Below are 24,934 nucleotides of genomic sequence, written 5' to 3' on the forward strand. Positions count from 1 at the left end.
GTTGAGTGAACTCGGCCTTTTCTCCTCGGAGCAATGGAGGATGTGAGGTGATCTGACAGTGGAGTACAAGATAATGAGAGGCATTGATTATGTGGATAGTCAGAGGCTTTTCTCCAGGGCTGAAATGGCTAGAATGAGAGGGCATAGTTTTAAGGTGCTTGGAAGCAGGTACAGAGGAGATGTCAGGGGTAAGTTTTTTATGCAAAGAGTGGTGAGTGCGTGGAATGGGCTGCCGGCGGGCGGTGGAGGAAAAAAACGATAGGGTCTTTCAAGAGACTCCTGGATAGCTACGTGGAGCTTAAAAAAATAGAGGGCTATTGGTAAAGCCTAGGTAGTTCTAAGGTAGGGTCATATTCAGCACAGCTTTGTGGGCTGAAGGGCCTGTATTGTGCTGTAGGTTTTCTATGTTTCTACGACAGTAACTCAAATAACCACGTTATAACAGTGGTGTTGCAGTAAAACATCTCTGAAATGCACAACATGTCAAACCTTTAAGTGGATGATCTACAGCAACAATAGATGATAAACATTCACTCAGTGGCCACTTTATTAGGTACAGGAGATAACTAATAAAGTGTGCGGACCAAAACGTTGACTGTTCATTTCCACGGATGCTGCCCAACCTGCTGAGTTCCTCCAGCGTGTTGTGCGTGTAACTAAGAAAGTTTCCACTGAGCGAGTGCTTTATAGCCTTTTGGCCTTACACAGATTGCAGCCGAGGGCAGGATCGAAGCCAGGACGCTAGAGTGATGAGCGATGGCCTCTACCCACTGCACCACCTTACCAACAGACTCACAGGTCTCAACAACTGTGAAACTAAATACCAGCAAAGCTTGGGAAGGTTTGTAGGGTTAAATTGGAAGGAGGAACTGAATAGTCAGCGACCATTGAGCCTGGTTTAACTAACAGCTCCCGCTGTACGTGCAGATTCAGCACTGGCAGCAGTACCCACCTCTGCCCTCGGGACCTCTGGTTCCGTGCTCTGTACGCCCTTTGCTGTTTTGGATTGGCTAAGGAACAAATGAAGAGCACTTAGTGTTGTAATAACACATTTAAAATAATTGCAACAGATTAAATTAACAACACGCCAATAAAGAACTGACAAAGATGTTACTTGTATATTTTTATTGGAAGAGAATGGGTCTGATTATTGTACATTTCAAGAAACAACACAATCTCTGCTTTCTCATAATGACTTGGCAGTATAAAATGCCTTGGCTTTTTGATTTCAGATTGGCTTTAATCAGAAAAGGCTACAGAATGTGGTGGACACCGGCCAGTCTATTCAGCACATTTACAGGGAGCACTGCCATAAGAAAGCAGCATCCATCGTCGAAGACCCCCACCATCCAGGACATGCCCCTCGCTGTTACCATCAGGCAGGAGGTACAGGAGACTCCCACACCACCAGCTGCAGGAACAGTTATTACCCGTCGACCATCAGGCTCCTGATCCAGCAAGGATAACTTCACTCACCTCAACTCCAAACTGATTCTATCATCTACAGACTCACTCTCAAGTGCTCAGCATTCACGTTCTCTGTATTACCTTCACCTGCACAATTTGCCTTCTTTTGCACATTTGTTGCTTGTCAGTCTTTATCTGCTTGTGTATAATTTTTTGTAAAATTCTATTGTATTTTTCTCAGAAAATGTCTGAAAGAAAGGGTTTATGAAGGAGGATCATTTGATGGCTCTGAACTTGCTGAAGCTTGAGGGGGATCTCATTGAATGTTGAAAGGCCTAGATAGAGTGTTTATGGAGAACATGTTTCAGATTGTGGGGCAGTCTAGGACCAGAGGGCACAGCCTCAGAACACAGTTTAGAACAGAGATGAGGAGGAGTTTCTTTAGCCAGAGGTGGTGAATCTGGAATTCATTGCCACAGACGTCAGTGGAGGCAAAGTCATTGGGTACACTTAAAGCAGAGTTAGATAGGGTCCTACAACACACACAAAATGCTGGAGGAACTCAGCAGGCCAGACAGCTTCTAAGGAAAAGAGTATAGTCGACATTTTGGGCCGAGACCCTTCATCTGGACTGGAGAAAAACAGATGAGGAGTCAGTGTTAGGAGGAGGGGGACGGGAGGAAGAAACATAAAGTGATAGGTGAAACCAGGGACAGTGGTGGGGGTGAAGTAAAGAGCTTTGGAGTTGATTGGTGAAAGAGATACAGGGCTGGAGAAGGGGGAATCTGATAGGTGAGGACAGAAGGCCATAGAAGAAAGAAAAGTGGGAGGAGCACCAGAGGGAGGAGATAAAGTGAGAGAGGGAAATGGGAATGGGGAATGGTGAAGGAGGGATGTTCTTGATTATGAAGGATGTCTAAGGCAGGAGAATGGGATTGAGAGGGAAAATAAATCAGCTCTGATCAAGTGATGGAGCAGACTTGGTGGGTCGAATGGCATAATTCTGCTCCACTGTCTCATGGTCTAATAACAAGGGTTGTGTAGGATAGTACAAGAACACGATGGTTGTAGGAAAAGAGAACAATCCCTGAACCTGATGGTGTGAGACTTCCCTACCTCTTAGCCCACAGGAGCAGCAAGAAGAGGCCGCGACCCAGACGGTGCGGATCCTGGGTGGCAGATGCCGCCTTATTGAGACAGTGCCTCACGTAGGGAACGGCACAGATAAAGGGAGACGATCAGATGGATGTAAACACAAGGACTGCAGATGTCGAATATGGAGAAAAAGACAAACTTCTGTCAGGTGGGATCTGAGGGGAGGGGATGGTGGATGCTTTGAGTTGAGACTCTGCGACTGGAATGGTGGTAATGAAGCTGCAACCAAAGGCAGCTGGCCTCTGTAGTTGCAACAGAGAGAAAATTCAGCACCTGTAGGTATTGCTAGAACTTCCGATTCAAAGTGCAAAATAAATTGATTCACACAGTTACTCACACTTTCCGAGTGGGTGGCCTCAGTCTCCGGAGGGAGTTTGGTACCTGCTTGCAGTCTTCTGTGGTCTGATGGAAGAAAATCCGGAGATCTTCATTAAGGAGGAACCAGGCCGGAAGGGCAAGTACTTTCTGGAATTTTTGTGAAAATTAGGAAAAATCAGTCAAAAGATATCAGCCTATTTTATAAGATTATTCAATAAGATCAGCTTTATTTGTCACGTTGAAACAGTGAAACTTGTCAACAACAAACACGATCCAAGGATGTGGTGGGGGCAGCCCACAAAGGTCGCCACACTACAGGCTCCAACAGAGCATGCCCATGATTTACTGACACTGACCCGTTTGTCTTTGAATGTGGGGGAAACGTACAAACTCCTGATAGACAGTGGCAAGAATTGAACCCCAATTGGTGATCACAGTGTTGTGCTAACCACTACACTACTGTGTCGCTCTACTTTATGCATCAGTGTTAAGCCAAATCTCAAAACGAGGGATCGACCATTCAGAATGGCAGAGACGGCCTGCCTCGTGCCTGCCTTCACCGGTCGGGGCTCTGAGCTTAATAGTTCAGAAGTGGTGCTGCGGCTGCAGAAACTATTGGTTGGGCCACACCTGGGCACCCAGTTACAGGAAGGATGTGGAGGCTTCGGAGAGGCTGGAGAGAAGATCACCAGGCTGCTGCCTGGATTCGAGGTTATGAAGCGGTTGGAAAGATTTGGTTTGTTTTCTCTGGAGTATCAGAGTCTAAGGGGAGATCTGACAGAACAAGAGGCATGGATAGTTGGAGTCCTTTTCTCAAAGTACAAATGTCAAATACTAAAGGAAATAGCTTTATGGTGAGTGGGGAATGTTTAAAGATGTGTAGGGCAAGCTTTTCCCATGGAGATAGTAGATACATGACATAAATTGGGAGACCAGTTAACCAAGCACCTATATTCCATCACTTGACACAGATTGTGAGTGCAGTTCACCGAGCACCTACGCTCCATCATCCGACATAGATTGGGAGATGGCTTTGTCAAGCACCCAGGCTCCATTACCTGATGTAGATTGGGAGACCAGCTCGATGAGCACCTACTCTCCGTCACCCGACTTGATTGGGAGACAGATTCGACGAGCACCTATGCTCAATCACCTGACACAGATTGTGAGCACGGTTCACCGAGCGCCTACTCTCAGTCAGCCAACACAATTTTGGACTGAAATACGAGGAAATCTGCAGATGCTGGAAATTCAAGCAACACACACAAAATGCTGGTGGAACGCAGCAGGCCAGGCAGCATCTATAGGGAGTAGCGCTGTTGACGTTTCGGGCCAAGACCCTTCGTCAGGACTAACTGAAAGGAAAGATTGTAAGAGATTTGAAAGTAGTGGGGGGGGGGGGGGGGGAGAGATGAGAAATGATAGGAGAAGCCCGGAGGCGGAGGGGTGAACCTGAGAGCCGGAAAGGTGATTGGCAAAAGGGATACAGAGCTGGAGAAGGGAAAGGATCATGGGATGGGAGGCCTAGGGAGAAAGAAAGGGGGAGGGGAGCACCAGAGGGAGATGGAGAACAGGCAGAGTGATGAGCAGAAAGAGAGAAAAAATAAGGAGGGGGGAAAAAACTAAATATATCAGGGATGGGGTAAGAAGGGGAGGAGTGGCATTAACGGAAGTTAGAGTAATCAATATTCATGCCATCAGGTTGGAGGCTACCCAGCCGGTATACAAGCTGTTGTTCCTGAGTTTGAATTCATTTTGACAGTAGAGGAGGCCATGGATTGACATATCAGAATGCGAATGGGATGTGGAATTAAAATGTGTGGCCACTGGGAGATCCTGCTTTCTCTGGCGGACAGAGCATAGGTGTTCAGCGAAATGGTCTCCCAGTCTGTGTCGGGTCTCACCAATATATAAAAGGCCACACTGGGAGCACCGGACACAGTATACTACACTGGCCAACTCACAGGTGAAGTGTCGCCTCACCTGGAAGGGCTGTCTGGGGCCCTGAATGGTGATGAGGGAGGGTGTAAGGGCAGGTGTAGCACTTGTTCTGCTTACAAGGATAAGTGCCAGGAGGGAGATTGGTGGGAAGGGATGGGGGGGGGGGAACAAATGGACAAGGGATCCCTGCGGAAAGCAGAAAGAAGGGGGGAAGGAAAGATATGCTTGGTAGTGGGATCCCATTGGAGGTGGTGGAAGTTACAGAGAATTATACGTTGGACCCGGAGGCTGGTGGGGAGTTAGGTGAGGACAAGGGGAACCCTATCCTGAGTGGGGTGGCAGGCAGATGGGTGAGGGCAGATGTGCGGGAAATGGGAGAGATGCGTTTGAGAGCAGAGTTGATGGTGGAAGAAGGGAAGCCCCTTTGTTTAAAAAAGGAAGACATCTCCTTCGTCCTGGAGTGAAAAGCCTCATCCTGAGAGCAGATGCGGCGGAGACGGAGGAATTGTGAGAAGGGAATAGCATTTTTGCAAGAGACAGGGTGGGAAGAGGAATAGTCCAGGTAGCTGTGAGAGTCTGTAGGCTTATAGTAGATATCAGTAGATAAGCCATCTCCAGAGATGGAGACAGAAAGATCAAGAAAGGGGAGGGATGTGTCAGAAGTGGACCAGGTAAATTTGAGGGCAGGGTGAAAGTTGGAGGCAAAGTTAATGAAGTCAACCAGCTCAGCATGCGTGCAGGAGGCAGCGCCAATGCAGTCGTCGATGTAGCGAAGGAAAAGAGGGGGATGGATATCCGTATAGACTTGGAACTTGGATTGTTCCACAAAGCCAACAAAAAGGCAGGCATAACTGGGACCCATGCAGGTGAGCATGGCTACACCCTTGGTTTGGAGGAAGTGGGAGGAGCCAAAAGAGAAATTATTGAGAGTAAGAACTAATTCCGTTAGATGGAGGAGAATGGTGGTAGAAGGGAAATGGTTAGGTCTGGAATCCAAAAGAAGCGAAGAGCTTTGAGACCGTCCGGGTGGAGGATGGAGGTATATAGGGACTGGACATCCATGGTGAAAATAAGGCGGTGGGGGCCAGGGAACTTAAAATCATTGAAAAAATTCAAAGCGTGAGAAGTGTCACGAACATAGGTGGGAAGGGATTGAATAAAGGGGGATAAGACAGTGTCAAGGTATACAGAAATGAGTTCGGTGGGGCAGGAGCAAACTGAGACAATGGGTCTACCTGGACAGGCAGGTTTGTGGATCTTGGGTAGGAGGTAGAAATGGGAAGTGCGGGGTGTGGGAACTATGAGGTTGGTGGCAGTGGATGGGAGATCCCCAGAGCTGATAAGGTTGGTGATGGTATAGGAGACGTGGCCTGGTGCTCCTTAGTGGGGTCATGATCAAGGGGTAAATAAGAGGAGGTATCAGAGAGTTGTATCGGTTTGGAACACCACTTTGCTGACATAGTCCATCACCTGACATAGTTTGGGAGACTGCTTTACCAAGCATCTATGCTTCATCCTCCAGAAAAAGTAGAATCCCCCTATCGCCACTCATTTTAATTCTACTTCCCTTTTAACCCAGCTGGTACATCTTTGGAAATGTTGACTGTTTACTCTTTTCCATAGATGCTGCCTGACCTGCTGAGTTCCTCCAGCATTTTATGTATGTTGCTTTGGATTTCCAGCATCTACAGATTTTCCGGTGTTCCTGAATACCATCCGTGTATCTCGGTCTACCTGTTGAACCGTGTCTACGCCCACCTGGACAAGCCGGCGAGCACTGTGAGGGTTATATTTTTTGATTTCTCCAGTGCGTTCAACACCATCCGCCCTGCTCTGTTGGGTGAGAAGCTGACAGTGATGCAGGTGGATGCTTCCCTGGTGTCATGGATTATTGATTACCTGGCTGGCAGACCACAGTAAGTGCGCTTGCAACACTGTGTGTCAGAGTAGTCAGCAGCACTGGGGCTCCACAGGGGACTGTCCTGTCTCCCTTTCTCTTCACCATCTACACCTTGGACTTCAACTACTGCACAGAGTCTTGCCATCTTCAGAAGTTTTCTGATGACTCTGCCATAGTTGGATGCATCAGCAAGGGAGATGAGGCTGAGTACAGGGCTACGGTGGGAAACTTTGTCACATGGTGCGAGCAGAATCATCTGCAGCCTAATGTGAAAAAGACTAAGGAGCTGGTGGTGGACCTGAGGAGGGCTAAGGCACCGGTCACCCCTGTTTCCATTCAAGGGGTCAGTGTGGACATGGTGGAGGATTACAAATACCTGGGGATACGAATTGACAATAAACTGGACTGGTCAAAGAACACTGAGGCTGTCTACAAGAAGGGTCAGAGCCGTCTCTATTTCCCGAGGAGACTGAGGTCCTTTAACATCTGCCGGACGATGCTGAGGATGTTCTACGAGTCTGTGGTGACCAGTGCTATCATGTTTGCTGTTGTGTGCTGGGGCAGCAGGCTGAGGGTAGCAGACACCGACAGAATCAACAAACTCATTCGTAAGGCCAGTGATGTTGTGGGGGTGAAACTGGACTCTCTGATGGTGGTGTCTGAAAAGAGGATGCTGTCCAAGTTGCACGCCATCTTGGACAATGACTCCCATCCACTCCATAATGTACTGGTTAGGCACAGGAGTACATTCAGCCAGAGACTCATTCCACCGAGATGTAACACTGAGCGTCATAGGAAGTCATTACTGCCTGTGGCCATCAAACTTTACAACTCCTCCCTCACAGTGTCAGACACCCTGAGCCAATAGGCTGGTCCTGGACTTATTTCCACTTGGCATGATTAACTTATTATTATTTAATTATTTATGGCTTTATATTTCTACACTATTCTTCGTTGGCGCGGCTGTAACGAAACCCGATTTCCCTCGGGATTAATAAAGTATGTCTGTCTGTCTGTTAACCAATCACAAATATTCTATTTGTTCTCTCGCAGTGTTGATGTGAAATGTTGCCTGTCCACTGCCTCCCTAGACATTGCCTCAGTGCTAAGTTCCTCCAGTGTTCCAGATTCCAGCACCTGCGCTCCTCCTCTTTGTAAACTAACTTGATCGCTTTCCCTCTCTGTTCCAATGAAGGATCTTAGACCTAAACCATCAATCCTGTTTCTCCCTCCATGGATACTGCCTGACCTGCTGAATTTTTCCAATGTATCCCTGCTTTTCATGAGTATGCTCTCGGCCAATTTCTGCCTTAGTGTTTCCCTGAGCTCTCTTGTGCCCATTTGATTACGGTATAGTTATCTCTCTTCCCCTGTCCTTTCAACTCTGTTAATCTTTCTGATTAACATTCCTTATGACTGTGCCGTTGTTCTGAAACCGGTCTGTCTGCTGTTCATTACCAGTAAGAGAACAATACCACAATACCACATAGCTCAGTCCAAAGAGACCAGGGCAATTTCTCAGTCCTCAATTAACATTTTTAAACGCTATGTTTGTGGGAACTTTGTATATACAAGTAGACTCCAGCACTTTATACATTTCCACAGCATTAGCCTTCAAAGAGTACGTCGGCTGTTATAAAGTTCACGGAGGCCTCGTGAAGTTGCAAAAAACAGGCTCTTTCAAGATATTTTATGACTCTTACATTCTGGAATGAAAATGACTAGGGTTAAACTTGCAAGTATTAATGGATGTCATTAATGTTCCTTTGATGAAAATACTGCTGACAGCAGAAATATCAGTAATTAACAACACACTCAACCTCCTGGTATTCAGTGGGGCCCAGGCCAGACCAGCGTCATTAGATGATAAAGGTTCTTTGAAAGATTTAAAGCAATTAACAACTGCTCCCAGGATGCAGAAGAATTGACATCGACAACCAGCCTCCCCTCCATGGACTCTTGTCTATACTTCTCACTGCCTCGGTCATCAAAGACCCACCCACTCCAGATATAAATTCATCCCCCAGCTATCAAACAGCACCACAGGAGCACAACATTATTACAGCTCGAGGGTGTGGAAGTTCAGAGTTCAATTCCTCTGTAACACACTCCTCATGGAATGCATGGGTTTTCCCTGGGTGATCCGGTTTCCCCCCATTCTCCAAAGACGTACCGATTTGGTTAAATAGTCATTGTAAATTGGCCCATGATTAGGTTAGGGTTCCAGGATTGGCATGGCTCAAAGGCCTGGAAGGACCTACTCCGCACAGTATCAAGTCAAGTCAAGTCAAGTCACTTTTATTGTCATTTTGACCATAACTGCTGGTACAGTGCACAGTAAAAATGAGACAACGTTTTTCAGGACCATGGTGTTACATGACACAGTACAAAAACTAGACTGAAATACATTAAAAAAAACACACACAGAGAAAGCTACACTAGACTACAGACCTATACTGGACTGCATAAAGTGCACAAAACAGTGCAGGCATTACAATAAATAATAAACAGGACAGTAGGGCAAGGTGTCAGTCCAGGCTGTGGGTATTGAGGAGTCTGATAGCTTGGGGGAAGAAACTGTAACATAGTCTGGCTGTGAGAGCCCGAATGCTTCGGAGCCTTTTCCCAGACAGCAGGAGGGAGAAGAGATTGTATGAGGGATGCATGGGGTCCTTCATAATGCTGTTTCCTTTGCGGATGCAGCGTGTAGTGTAAATGTCCATGATGGCAGGAAGAGAGACCCCGATGATCTTCTCAGCTGATCTCACTATCCGCTGCAGGGTCTTGCGATCCGAGATGGTGCAATTTCTGAACCAGGCAGTGATGCAGCTGCTCAGGATGCTCTCAATACAACCCCTGTAGAATGTGATGAGGATGGGGGTTGGGAGATGGATTTTCCTCAGCTTTCACAGAAAGTAGAGACGCTGCTGGGCTTTCTTTGCTATGGAGCTGGTGTTGAGGGACCAGGTGAGATTCTCCGTCAAGTGAACAGCAAGAAATTTGGTGCTCTTTATGATCTTTACCGAGGAGCCGTCGATGTTCAGTGGGGAGTGGTCACTCTGTGTCCTCCTGAAGTCAACAACCATCTCTTTTGTTTTGTTAAATTAAGAGACAGGTTGTTGGCTCTGCACCAGTCCGTTAGCTGCTGCACCTCCTCTCTGTAAGCTGACTCGTTCTTGCTGATGAGACCCACCACTGTCGTGTCATCGGCGAACTTGATGATATGGTTTGAGCTGTGTGTTACAGCACAGTCATTGGTCAGCAGAGTGAACAGCAGTGGAGCCCTGGGGAGCCCTGGGGAGCCCCCGTGCTCAGTGTGATGGTGTTGGAGATGCTGCTCCCAATCCAGACTGTCTGAGGTCTCCCAGTCAGGAAGTCTAGGATGCAGTTGCAGAGGGAGGTGTTCAGGCCCAGTAGGCTCAGCTTTCCAATCAGTTTCTGAGGGATGATTGTGTTGAATGCTGAACTGAAGTCTATGAACAGCATCTGAATGTACGTGTCTTTTTTGTCCAGGTGGGTTAGGGCCAGGTGGAGGGTGATGGCAATGGTGTCATCTGTTGAGCGGTTGGGATGGTACGCAAACTGCAGGGGGTCCAGTAAGGGGGGCAGCAAGGTCTTGATATGCCTCATGACGAGCCTCTCGAAACACTTCATGATGATGGATGTAAGTGCAATGGGACGGTAGTCATTTAGGCAGGACACTGAAGACTTCTTCGGCACGGGGACGATGGTGGCGGCCTTGAAGCACGTTGGAACGGTGGCGCTGCTCAGGGAAATGTTGAAGATGTCAGTGAGAACATCTGCTAGCTGGTCTGCACATCCTCTGAGCACTCTACCAGGGATGTTGTCTGGTCCAGCAGCCTTCCATGAGTTGACCCTGCACAGGGTTCTTCTCACGTCGGCCATGGAGAGACACAGCACCTGGTCATTTGTAGGAGGGGTGGACTTCCTTGGACTTCAAGGGGAAACAAATCTACAGTCTTCATGCTTCCAAGTGAAGAACAGACACTTGGGTGTGATACGGAGACATAGATAACCTCTAAACATTGACGCCTTTGCAGATTATTCAGCCTATTAAATTAGAGTGCAGCCTCTTACTTGCACACTCCTCATTTGACACATTTGGAAGATACTTTACAAAGAGGAGGAATGGGAGATATATGAAAACCTATTGCAAATGTCTGGAATTCATTGAAACGTATTAACTCTCCTGGGATAATTATTCCCCTGAAAGAGGAAGATGCAGATACAGCCCATTCTAACAGCCTGGGAGGGTTACTGAGTTACCCAGATTTGTTCTGAAACCCTTGTCAGCAGCAAAAGCCTTTTAAGTATTACAATAAATAAATAAATAAACAGACAGTAGGTAACAAAAGCCTGAAAGCACATCCCCCCAGGTTCAATGGCGTCAAAAGGATTCAATGATTGAATAAAATGGGTTCTTGACTTCACCATCAACTTTGGAATGGCCTTCCACCTTATTATCTGTCTGCACTGTACTTTCTTTGTAACAGTAACACGTTACTCTCCAGTCTGTTATCGCTTTCCCTTATAGATTAAAGATTAGCTTTTATTTGTCAGATATAGATCAAAACACACAGTGAAATGTGTCATTTATTTCAACAGAGGATGTGCTTGGGTCAGCCGTCAAGTGTAGCCATGCTTCTGGCACCAACGTAACCTAACTCGTACGCCTTTGGAACGCGGAACGAAACCTGAGTGGTCATGGGGAGAATGCACAGACCTTTTACAGATGGTAGCGGGAATTGAACCCTGATCACTGATCACCGGCGCTGTGAAGCAAGGCTACCAGGCCTCCTACCAAATACCTCAATACACTGATGTACTGAATTTTCAGGTGGTGGGGTGGAGATATATCTCTACCAAAGCAGGAGTAAGGTGCTCTTTCTCTCCGCTAACCTACAGGTCACCCTTGGGCAAGGTGTAGCATCTGCTTAGCCTCCCAATCAGGGTCACTTGAAGCCATGGGAGCAGGTGGTGGATGGCTGTATGAGCAGCTGGTGCATATCACAAGTCCTGGTTATGTGACCACCAACATCAGGCAGGCAATCTCTGAAGAGTATTGATAATGGCTGGTGTAGCCTGTCTTGTAAAGACACTGCCCAGTAAAAGGCACTTCTGTAGAAAGTTTTGCCAATGGGACCGTGCTTTTGCCCATGTCACACAGCACGGCAATGATAATGAATGAAATGATCCATCTGGTGACATGCAAAACAAAACAGCTCAGTAAATGTGACAAGAATAATTTACCAAAGAGTTTCAGTGGAAAATGATTCATTCAAAAACCTAAGAATCTGCCAAGCCCACGTTTAACTTTTGTTAGGCAATTAGTCCCACCCCTTGCTTCTTTCCCATATCACTCTTTGTGATATTGTTCAGTACGGATTCATTTCCACTTGGAACATTTCCAATCAATCTGTTTCCATCGCCTTTTCAGATGCTATAGCTCACTGAGATAAAATAGTTATCCTGATCTCCTCCAGGTCTTCTCAAGTTCAAGTTCCCATTTATTATCATTCAACCAAATACATGTATATTGCCAAATGAGACAAAGGTGCACCTCGTAGTACATATAACTCACCCGCAACACATAAAGTAACATTATCACAAATACTAAAATATAACCCAGAAGATTGACATTTAGCATAAGGTGCATGTATGACACAAGTTAAAAAGTGAACACTACTGGCTTTTTATGTGTGATGAGAGCTGGGTGGAGGCAGGGAGTTCAGTGGTCTCACAGCCTTGGGGAAGAAGCTGTTTTCCATTCTAAACAGTCCTTGTCCTAATACTACGGTACCTCCTGACTAATGGTAGGAGATCAAAGAGATTGTGGGACGGATGGGAGGGATCTTTGACAATGCTAAGGGTCCCATATACACAGCACTCCTGATAACTATCTCGGATGGGTGGAAGAGAGACCCCGATGATCCTCTCAGCAGTCCTCATGATCCTCTGTAGGGTCTTGTGGTCAGATGGCTTGCAATTCCCCTACCAGACAGAGATGAAGCTGGTCAGGACACTCTCGATGGTGCTCCTGTATAAATTGGTCAGAATGGCGGTGGTGGGGAGGGGGAGGTGGTGTTAACCCTTGCTTGTCTCAATCTGTCAAAGATCTTCAATCTGACGACCTTGTTTGTCTCATCGTGATGTCCTTATTTATTCTTTCCCAAAACATTTCCTGACTTTGAATACCATTGTCAAATCCATTAAATTGCAACAGAAGAATAGAGAGACTCTTGGAGAAAGGAAGAATCATGCAAAGAAGTACAGTAGCTGGACAAGGGGGAGAAAGGGAAGCATCTGCTGTTTAAGGAACTTCCTACCTTCATGTACATATTGAGTTCAGGTATTCGTTTCTCTGCAATCTCTTGCTTGTTGCCGAGGTAAACTTTCCCTAATTTGGAACAAGGAGATCTTGTTACAAGCAGAATAAACATAGGCATCACAGGGCAAGTCAAGCGAGCATAGAACACCGACCTTACCCCTGATGCCAGGGTAGTAACATTCCACTACAAAACCCCCGTGATCCAGTCAGCATCTCAATTTGAGACCCTTCACCCGGTTTGCTCTGGAATCCAGCACCCGTCATCTCTTGTGTCTCCATTTTACTATTCTACAGCAAAGGTAGAGCAGGGTGAATCTGTGGAATTCATTGTCACAGGTGACTGTGGAGGCCAGCTCATTGGGTAGATTTAAAGCAGAGGTTAATAGGTTCTTGATTATAAGGACATTAAAGGTTCTGGGGAGAAGGCCGGAGAATGGGGCTCAGAGGGATATGACGGTATGGCGGAGCAGATTTGAGAGACTGAATGGTCTAATTCTGCTCCAATGCCTTATGACTCAAGGTCTCGTTAAGGTTGATAAAGGTTTCCTCTGCTCTTTGGCAGGAGTTCCATGAGTCCACCACATCTCCCCCTCCACTCTCTGTGATTTCCACTGTCATCTTATGAGGAAAGATTGAGCAAGTTAGGGCTTTTCTCTTTGAAGAGAAGGGAAATGAGAGATGACTTGATAGAGGTGTACAAGATGGCAGGAGGCATAGATGGAGTGAAGAGCCAGAGGCATTTTCCTAGGGTGGAAATGGCTAATATAAAGGAGAATAACTTTAAGGTATCTGAAGGAGGAACAGGGTGAGTATCTGGGGTGTGTGTGCTGGGTATGTGGAACACCCTGACAGTGGTGATTAGGCAGATACATTAGGGACTTTTAAGAGGCTCTTAGATAGACACATGGATTAAGGAAAAATGGAGGGCTTTGTGGGAGGGAGTGGTTAGATTGATGGTAGAGGAGGTGAAAGTGTTGGTACAATGTCGAGGGTCAAAGGTCCTGCACTGTGCTATGCTTTCCTGTATTTCAACCACAGGCTCACCACTACAGTTACATGAACTTGTCTGTTACTTTCTCCACTCTTTCCTCCACCATCTCCCCATCACTCCTCTTCAATTGGATCTACCCCTCTCCTTACCCCCTTATAGTGGCTACCTTTCCTCTACCCATTCAGTCCCAGATAAAGGGTAAATGCCTGCAGAGAATGAATCTCAAGGTAGTATATGGTGACAATCATCAGTGGCCAGTTCACTCAGTACACCTGTACACTTGCTCATTAATGCTAATATCTAATCAGCCAATCAGGTGGCAGCAACTCAATGCATAAAAGCATGCAGACATGGTCACGAGGTTCAGTTGTTGTTCAGACCGAACATCAGAATGGGGAAGAAATGTGATCTTAGTTACTTTGACCATGGAATGGTAGTTGGTGCCAGACAGTGTGGTTTCAGTATTTCAGAAACTGCTGATCTCCTGGGAGTTTCACACAAAACAGTCTCTAGAGTTTACAGAGAATGGTATGAAAAACAAAAAAAATATATAGTGAGCAGCTGTTCTGTGGTTAATGAGAGAGGTCAGAGGAAAATGGACAAACTGGTTCAGGCAGACACGAAGATGACAGTAACTCGGATAACCACATGTTACAACAGTGCTGTGCAGGAGAGCATCTTTGAACACACAACATGTCAAATTTTGAAGTGGATCGGCTACAGCAGCAGAAAATCACAAACATACACTGAATGGCCACTTTATTAGGTATAGGAGGTACCTAATAAAGTGGCCACTTAGTGTATGCACTCTGATAATAAATTTACTGTGAACTTTGAACTTGTTCATTTCTCTCCACAGAATGTGACATCCTCTGTGCCTTGTCATGTCCTTCACTCTCCAAGGAGCATTACAAAACCACCTTCCTGGCCGTTGTATCTCAATGTCCACTGGAACTGATCCCACATGCTGGGAAAGGCAGGTCCCTGTCTCACCGGGTTGGGAGCCACACCGGCTACCCTCACCTGCTTTAGCCTGCCTGTTGAATCAGTGTATCGGGATGTACCGCTGTCGCATGCAAACAGCTACTTGGAGCTTCTGGTGAGAGATGAGCGTCCGGTGAGGACCAAAGATTACATTCTTTGTAGTTCCTAACTCGTTGAAGTAGTGAAATAGTTTCATTCTCACTTCCGGCTGCTTCTGGCACTTCCAAACCCGAATACTTGTAACTGCAGTGAGCAGAACAGTTCTGAATTGTCTTACTGCTTATTTCTCTCCAACTATCAGTGACAAAAATCACTGCTTTTTGAACCCTAACATTTGACTGACACCATTTAAGAATTGTTCGCTCTATGCACAGTGTAGTCTCTAATGGCCACACAAGGACACCCAACTGACGCTAGTTAGAAACTGCTTGGCCAATCTCCTGTCCCAAATAAGGGGCATAATGTCCTAAATAAATGAAGGGAAATGAATATATATATATTGTATATACAGCATATATAAATATAAGTAAGGCAAAAGTAGTGAGGTAGTAAGAATGGTTTCACAGCTCATTCTGAAATCTGATGGCAGAGGGGAAGAAACTGCTCCTAAAGCATCTTCAGTCCTCTCTGGAAAGATGTGGAAAGGGCATGTCCTGGCTGGTGGGATCCTTAATAATGGATGCCGCCTCTCTGAGACATTGCTTCCTAGAGGCATAGACTCTTGACTCTCTGTCTCTAGGTGCCAAGAAGTGAAAGGAAGAGCTTTAATCAAAGTTCCATCTTTCTTGGCTCCTCTTTTCCAAGGAGAAACTGGGAAGTTAATGATGGGTTGAATCAACCACACGGTACAGCAGCCAACCAGAAGCTGTATCTCAGGCAACCTCCTCATTACCAACACAAAGGTAATCATTATTTTGCTTTAGCTTGAGTTGTCAGGATCTATTAACTTACTGATCACTGGTTTGTGGGTAATTCTGCTTAACCCACTCTGCTGCTGAAAGACTTCAGCAGAATTCTCAACCTCTTTCTCTTGTCCAATGTCTAACATCGTAGATCAGTCCTCTGTCAACTTCATGAGACAAGTATATCCTCGAGACTGATAGAGATAGATAGATAGATAGATACTTTATTCATCCCCATGGGGAAATTCAACATTTTTTCCAATGTCCCATACACTTGTTGTAGCAAAACTAATTACATACACACTTAACTCAGTAAAAATATGATATGCATCTAAATCACTCTCTCAAAAAGCATTAATAATAGCTTTTAAAAAGTTCTTAAGTAGTTTACTTAAATACATTAAATACAATCAACCCTTGCACTTTAACATATCTTACTCCTGGCGGTTGAATCGTAAAGCCTAATGGCATTGGGGAGTATTGACCTCTTCATCCTGTCTGAGGAGCATTGCATCGATAGCAACCTGTCGCTGAAACTGCTTCTCTGTCTCTGGATGGTGCTATGTAGAGGATGTTCAGGGTTTTCCATAATTGACCGTAGCCTACTCAGCGCCCTTCGCTCAGCTACCGATGTTAAACTCTCCAGTACTTTGCCCACGACAGAGCCCGCCTTCCTTACCAGCTTATTAAGACGTGAGGCGTCCCTCTTCTTAATGCTGCCTCCCCAACACGCCACCACAAAGAAGAGGGCGCTCTCCACAACTGTCCTATAGAACATCTTCAGCATCTCACTACAGACATTGAATGACGCCAACCTTCTAGGGAAGTACAGTCGACTGCTCTGCTCTGCTCTGCTATTCATTAGAATTTTGGCTGAACTAAACTTCCTGTTCTTTCCTCATTACCCTCGATTCCCTAACTGATTAAAAATCCCTGCGGCAGGCTTGAATAGAAGAAGGTACTCTGCCCCCTCACTCTCTCTGGCAAAAAATTCCAAAGACTGAATTCTCTAAGGCAAGAATCTTCCCCCTTTTAATTAAAGTTCAAAGTTTAAATTAAAGGAAAATAAAGAAATACAATAGAGTTTATAAAAAAACTGTAAATAAACAAATACTGACCAACAACCTATGGGACAAAGAAGACAATACAGGGTATGGGCAAATAATAAAAAATCAATAAATAAAATCGAGAACGTGAGCTGTAGAGTCCTTGAAAGTGAGTCCATAGGTTGTGGAGTCAGTTTGGAGTTGAGGTGAATGAAGTTCCCTGAAGGTGGAATCTCATGTGGATAGGGTGGTGAAGAAAGCTTTTGGTATGCTGGCCTTTATAAATCAGAGCATTGAGTATAGGAGTTGGGATGTAATGTTAAAATTGTACAAGGCATTGTTAATAGACAATAGACAATAGGTGCAGAAGTAGACCATTCGGCCCTTCGAGCCTGCACCACCATTTTGAGATCATGGCTGATCATCTACTATCAATACCCGGTTCCTGCCTTGTCCCCATATCCCTTGATTTCCCTATCCATAAGATACCTATCTAGCTCCTTCTTGAAAGCAATTAAGGCTGAATTTGGAGTATTGTGTACAGTTCTGGTCACCGAATTATAGGAAAGATGTCAACAAAATAGAGAGAGTACAGAGGAGATTTACTAGAATATTACCTGGGTTTCAGCACCTAAGTTACAGAGAAAGGTTGAACAAGTTAGGTCTTTATTCTTTGGAGCGTAAAAGGTTGAGGGGGGACTTGATAGAGGTATTTAAAATTATGAGGGGGATAGATAGAGTTGACATGGATAGGCTTTTTCCATTGAGAGTAGGGGAGAGTCAAACAAGAGGACATGAGTTGAGAGTTAGGGGGCAAAAGTTTAGGGGTAACACGAGGAATTTCTATACTCAGAGAGTGGTAGCTATGTGGAATGAGCTTCCAGTAGAAGTGGTAGAGGCAGGTTTGGTATTGTCATTTAAAGTAAAATTGGATAGGCATATGGACAGGAAAGGAATGGAGGGTTATGAGCTGAGTGCAGGTCGGTGGGACTAGGTGAGAGTAAGTGTTCGGCACGGACTAGAAGGGCTGAGATGGCCTGTTTCAATGCTGTAATTGTTATATGGTTATATATGGTTAAGTTATCCATGCTGGTTCAGAAGACCAATGGTTGTAGGTTAATAACTATTCCTGAAGCTGGTGGTGAAGGACTTAAAGCTTCTCTATCTCCTGCCGAATGGTAGAAGCGAGAAGAAATCATAGCCTGGGTGATTAGGGTCCTTGATGATGGTTGCTGCTTTCTTGTGGCAGCACTCCTTGTAAATGAGGAGGAGGGCTTTGCCTGTGACGGACTGGGCTGCTTCCAACACTCTTTGTGAGCATTGGTGTTTCCTGGGCATTCCTGGGCATTGATGTTTTCACATTGGGTCGTGGTACATCCGGTCAGGATATTCTCCACTCTGCGTTTAACAAGTAAAGGTCTTGTCGTACCATCTTTGTGATGGCACTTATGTGCCCATCCCAGGACAGATCCTCTGCCACGATAACACCAAGGAAGTTAAAGCTACTGACCCCCTCTACTGTTGGATTTATGCTCACTACCTCTGTACTGATATTTGGGTCGATACAAAAGCACAAATGCCTTTAGAGGTTGAGGCCTGGTTTGAACCAGTGTCTGGCACCAGAAGACATCATGATTGTCAATACAAGAGACTGCAGATGCTGTAATCTGTTGTTTTCTCTCATAACACACGGAAACAAGCCCTTTGACTCAACCATCATTGCCAACCAAGGTAATCCCATTTGCCCATGTTTGGTCCATATCCATCAAAACCTTTCCTATCCAAGGAGCTGTTGCAGAGCCTTTCAAACTTTGTTAATGGGCAATGCCTCAACCATGTCTTCTAGTAGCTCATTCCATATACGGACCACCCTCTGCGTGAAAAACGTTGCCCCTCAGATTCTGTTTAAATCTTTCTCCTCTTAATTAGACCCACTGTTTGTCCTCCACTTATTGATTCCCCAACCTTTGGGGAAAAAAGACTATGCCCCTTATGATTTTATACCCCTCTCTAAGGTCACGCCTCATTCTTCCTTGCTCCAATGAATAAAGTCTTATCCTGCCCAAACTCTCCCTATAACTCAGTCTCTAGCACCAGCTCGTAAATCTTTTCAGTACTCTTAGAGACATAGAGTCATCCAGGAAACAGGCCCTTGGTCCAACTAATCCTTGCCAACCAAAATGGCCCTTCCAAGCTATTCTCATTTGCCAGTGTTTGGCCCACAACCTTTTCTATCCATGAGGCTGTCCAACTGTCCTTTAGAAGTTGTTATGGTACTTGATTTGCTAGGCACTGAGGAGACCAGGAGTGAGAGCTGGTCAGCAAGACCCAGATTAGGTGTCTGTACAGTTGGGAGTTAGAAGGCTGGTGACCCCTTCCTCAAGTCAAGTCCCAAAACTCAAACCTGTTATTGGTGCGGGGACAAGGTTTAAAAGTCAAACCTGTGATCAGAGAGTCCTGCGGTTGGTAGCCCTGGGATCGAGAGTCCTGGTGAAGTCCGGAGCACAAAGTCAAAGGTCGAAGTCGAAAGCTCACCAGTTACGCAGGTTACCTGGTCTGTGCAACAACCGAGACAATGTAGCTCCCCCAGTTCGGTCTCACCATGAATCAATGGACCAGACCTACCGTATTCAACAGGGTCTTGTGTGCACAATGAAAATGTCCAAGACTATTAAATGAGTTATCAAATGCCCAACTCAGCTAAAACCTTCTGCCTGGATAATGTCTACATCCCTCCATTGCCTGCACATTCATATACGAGCTTTTAAAATGTTCTGTCTATATTTCCACCACCACCTTTCTGTGATTCTGTAATGACAACTCAGCATTTCAAAACAGCCATAAAACTTGGAAGCATCTGGAAGCAGTTTAGACAGCTGAAGGGAAACTCCTTGCTATAATTGATTACATTGCTATTATTATTGTACAGTCGGCCCTCCGTATCTGCAGGTTTCGCATCCGCGGATCGAAAATATTCGAAAAAAATTTCCAGAAAGTTCCAAAAAACAAAACTTAAATTTGCCGCACGCCGAGCACTACGTGAATCCACATGAATGAAGTGATGTGTAGGCATACCCTGCTGTAGCCTCCCGCCATTTCACAGATCCTCAGTCTCTCACCAGCACTCATTCTTTGAGTATTGTTCACCTCGCGTCTCATTTGTTCGCTACTTGTGTTGTGAGCGAGAGGAAGGAGCTTAAGGCTAGTAGGGGATGGCTGGCTAGCTCTGTAAAGCGCTACAGCCTCAAGAACTTAAAAGATCATGGGAGAATCGGCATCGGCATTCCCAGAAGAACTACGATGATTACTTCGGTACTAAACTTGTACAGACTTTTTTTTCTTGTCATTATTCCCTAAACAATATAGTATAACAACCATTTACACAGCATTTACATTGTATTAGGTATTATAAGTGATCTAGAGATGATTTAAAGTGCACAGGAGGATGTGCGTAGGTTATATGCAAATACTATGCCATTTTATATAAGGGACTTGAACATCCACAGATTTTGGTATCCGCGAGGGGCTTGGAACCAATCCCCCATGATTACCCAGGGATGACTGTATTTGCTTTATTCAATAGTCTCTGAGCACATGTGGCCACTTTATTAGGTACACCTGAACACCTGCTCATTAGTCAAGTCAAGTCACTTTTATTGTCATTTTGACCATAACTGCTGGTACAGTGCACAGTAAAAATGAGACGTTTTTCAGGACCATGATGTTACACGACACAGTACAAAAACTAGACTGAACTATGTAAAGAACAACACAGAGAAAGCTACACTAGACTACAGACCTACACAGGACTGCATAAAATGCACAAAAACAGTGCAGGCACTACAATAAATAATAAACTGGACAGTAGGGCAAGGTGTCAGACCAGGCTCTGGGTATTGAGGAGTCTGATAGCTTGGGGGGAAGAAACTGTTACATAGTCTGGTCATGAGAGCCCGAATGCTTCAGAGCCTTTTCCCAGATGGCAGGAGGGAGAAGAGATTGTATGAGGGGTGCGTGGGGTCCTTCATAATGCTGTTTGCCTTGCAGATGCAGTGTGTAGTCTAAATGTCCGTGATGGCGGGAAGAGAGACCCGAATGATCTTCTTAGCTGACCTCACTATCCGCTGCAGGGTCTTGCGATCCGAGATGGTGCAATTTCCGAACCAGGCAGTGATGCAACTGCTCAGGATGCTCTCAATACACCCCCTGTAGAATGTGATGAGGATGTGGGGTGGAAGATGGACTTTCCTCAGCCTTCGCAGAAAGTAGAGATGCTGCTGGGCTTTCTTTGCTATGGAGCTGGTGTTGAGGGACCAGGTGAGATTCTCCATCAGGTGAACACCAAGAAATTTGGTGCTCTTTACGATCTCTACCGAGGAGCCATCGATGTTCAACGGGGAGTGGTCGCTCCATGCCCTCCTGAAGTCAACAACTATCTCTTTTGGTTTGTTCACATTAAGAGACAGGTTGTTGGCTCTGCACCAGTCCGTTAGCTGCTGCACCTCCTCTCTGTAAGCTGACTTGTCGTTCTTGCTGATGAGACCCACCAATATACACAAATATCTAATCAGCCAATCATGTGGCAGCAAGTCAATGCATAAAAACATGCAGACATGGTCACGAGGTTCAGCTTTTCAGCTCAAACATCAGAATGGAGAAGAATAATTGACCTAAATGACGTTGACTCTGGAATAACTGCTTGGGCCAGACGTGGTGTTTTGAGTATCTCAGTAACTCCTAGGATTTTGATTTTCATGCACAAGAGTCTCTAGAGTTTACAGGGAATGGTGTGAAAATTTAAAAAAAAACATCTGATGAGCAGTAGTTTTGTGGGTGAAAATGCAGAGGTCTGAGGAGAATGACCAGACTATTTCAGAGGACCTGTCCTGGGCCCAGCATATAAATGCAATTTCAAAGAAAGCATGACAGTGCCTCTAATTCCTTAGGAGTCTGTGAAAATTTAGTATGATATCTACGTTTGTAAAACATGGACAAACTTCTATAGATGTGTGGTGGAGAGTATATTGACTGGATGCATCACAGCCTGGTGTGGAAATGGAAACACCAATGCCCTTGAATAGAAAATCCTAGAAAATGTAGTGGATACGGCCCAGTCCATCACGGGTGAAGCCCTCTCCACCGTTGAGCACATATACATGGAGCGTTGTTGCAAAAAGCAGCATCCATCATCAGGGACCCCTGCCACACAGGCCATACTCTCTTCTTGCTGCTGCAATCAGGAAGAAAGTACAGGACTCATAGCACCAGGTTTAGGAACAGTTCTTACTCCTCAACCTTCGGGCTCTTGAACCATAACTTCACTTACCCCATAACTGAACTGTTCCCACAACCAAAGGACTCACTTTCAAGTACTCTTCAACTCATGTTCTCGATACTTACTTTTTCTTATCTTTTGTGTGCACAGTTTGTTGTCTTTTGCACACTGATTGAATGCCTAGTTGGTGCAATCTTTCATTGATTTTATTCTAGTATTTGGACTTATAGAGTATGCATGCAAGCAGATGAATCTCAGGATTGTATATGGTGACATAGTTATAATTTGATAATGCATTTACTTTGAACTTTAAAACAAAGCATATAGGCTTTGTTGAACATTTTGTCTCTGTCTGTCACAAAAGGCAGAAATTCCCAACGGCTCCCATTTAAATTTTACTTCCCGTTCTCATTCCAACACGTCCATGGCCCCTCCTCCTCTACATTTCATGATGAGGCCACTCTCAGCATGGAGGAACAACACATCATGTTCCACCTGGGTAGCTTCAAACTTGATGGCACAAACATTGATTTGTCCAACTTCTGGTAAAAAAAATTTCCCCATTCCCCCTTTTGACTCCCCTCTGACCCCTCCTCTCATCCTTACTTGCTCATCATATCCTTCTGGTTCCTTCTACTCCTTCCATTGTCCATCGTCCTCTCCTATCAGATTCCTTCTTCATCAGCCCTTTAACTTTTCCACCTATCACCTCCCATCTCCTCACTTCATCCCTCCTCCCTCACCCATCACTACCTCCACCTATCACCTCCCATCTTGTACTCCTCCCCTCCCCCCCACTTCTTACTCTGTCTTCTTCCTCCTTCCTTTCCAGTCTGTGATGAAGTGTCTGATGCACCATCAATTACTCTAGGAGACTGGAAGTGAACGATAGGCTTTTATTAACAGCGAAAAAGGACCACGACCATGTCGAGACTGAGGGAGGAGCAGTGCCCCCAATCGTCTTTATACAGGGGTCTGTGGGAGGAGCCACAGGAGCAGTCAGTTGGGGGGGGGGGGCGTGTCCAGACAGGTATAAATAATTTACCACAGTGTCTCAGCCCAAAACATCAACTGTTTATTCCTCTCCATAGGTGCTGCCTGACCTGCTGAGTTCCTCCAGCATTGTGTGTGTAGCAGACTTGATGGTTCTGAATGGCCTAATTCTTATGGTCTTATTGCACAGGTTACTTTTTTCCTTTAACTTTATGGGAGCTTCCAGTGCCCCAAAAGTAGTGTTGGGCTTCCCACAGAAGTGCTTCATCATTTGTACAGCATTTTGATTCACCCAGGAAACATCATGGAAGGCGCTATAGGAAGATAGATCTGATATTCTACTTTGCTCAAACTGATCTTCATTTACTGACTGCACTGCCACCTGGTGTTGGAAGTATTCACTGCTCTACAAGGTGGGTGAGTACAACACAAGAGGGTCAGTTGGCATCTATGGAGGAAAATGGACCATCAATACATCAGGCCAAGGCCCTTCGTTAAGTAACTGCAATCTCAGATTCCTGGGAATCCCTGGACCATGACTACATTAAGAGCAGCCTGCAAGTGTTGCCAGGCTTGCCGAGAATACGGCATGCCCACAACTCACTAATCCCAACCCGTACATCTTGGCAGGAACCTGGAGCACCTGGAGGAAACCCACATGGTCACAGGAAGAACATACAAACTCCTTACAGACAGTGACAGGAATTGATCTCTGATCTTACAGCTGGTGCTGGAAAGTGTTATGCTAACCAATACACTTCATTAAAAATCACTATATTATTGCAAGAAATAATAGGGATGTATATCACTATTCATCAACATCTCGGAGGACCTCTCCTGGGCCCAGAACATAGATTGAACCATGAAGAAGGCGCAATAGGTCGTATACTTTTTTCAATACTCATCAGGTCCCGGTGACTTATCCAACTTTGATACTTAAGGAGATTCAAAATTCAAAGTTTGAAGTAAATTTATTATCAAAGGAATTTTGTTTTACCACAGACAGCTGTGGAGGCCAAGTCTTTATGTAGGCTGATAGATCCTTGAATAATCAAGGCTTGAAGGGATACCGGAAGAACAAGGAGATTGGGGCTGAGGAAAATTGAATCAGCCATGCCAGAGTAGACTTGATGGGCCAAATGGCCTAATTCTGCCCCTATATCTTATGGTCTTATGTATATGTCATCATATACTACCTTGAGACTCATTTCCTTGTGGGCATTCGCAGTAAAATAAAGTAATACAATATAAGCAATGAAAAACTTCACACAAACAAAAGTTGTCAAATAACAAATAGCTAAGTAATGTTACAAATGTGCCACAACTCTGAGGGGCTGAAGGGTACAAAGTCGCCCCCTCCTTTTTGAGAATCGCAAGATCGCTATTAATTCAGGTCTGGGACCCAGGAAATGAGAGAGAATCCACAAGGTTTGGAATGTGTCCTGGCCTCAGCGAAACAAAACCATTGATAACGGCTATTGTCTCTTGGAGACGGAATTGTGTATTGAGTACTGTACTATTCATTGAAGCCCCTCAGGGGACGACCAGAGTGGGCTGGTTGAGGGATTGCATCATCCCAACCTGATTGACATCTGAGACCCCGTGAATAAGGATAAAAGAGGGTCTGGGGAACACCCCTCAGACGCACCAGGAGAAACGCTAGAAATCCCGTG

At 45.4% G+C, this 24,934-nt stretch overlaps 1 protein-coding gene across 2 annotated transcripts in view; it reads right to left on the reverse strand.

The window, feature by feature from the left end:
* Nucleotides 1-24,934, reverse strand: part of ncf4 (neutrophil cytosolic factor 4) — a 103,228-nt gene that overhangs the window by 51,260 nt on the left and 27,034 nt on the right. Inside the window, exons 4-6 of one of the 2 annotated variants that reach the window (XM_073033747.1) lie at nt 13,069-13,139; nt 2,900-2,964; nt 953-1,010 (exon numbers count right to left, since the gene is read on the reverse strand). In XM_073033747.1, coding sequence (XP_072889848.1) covers nt 953-1,010; nt 2,900-2,964; nt 13,069-13,139 — 194 coding nt within the window. Of the gene's footprint in view, nt 1-952; nt 1,011-2,899; nt 3,028-13,068; nt 13,140-24,934 lie in introns of both variants that reach the window. The other variant, XM_073033746.1, reaches the window with a different exon arrangement.

Source organism: Hemitrygon akajei, chromosome 31 (assembly GCF_048418815.1).
Source record: "Hemitrygon akajei chromosome 31, sHemAka1.3, whole genome shotgun sequence".
NCBI lineage: Eukaryota > Metazoa > Chordata > Chondrichthyes > Myliobatiformes > Dasyatidae > Hemitrygon > Hemitrygon akajei.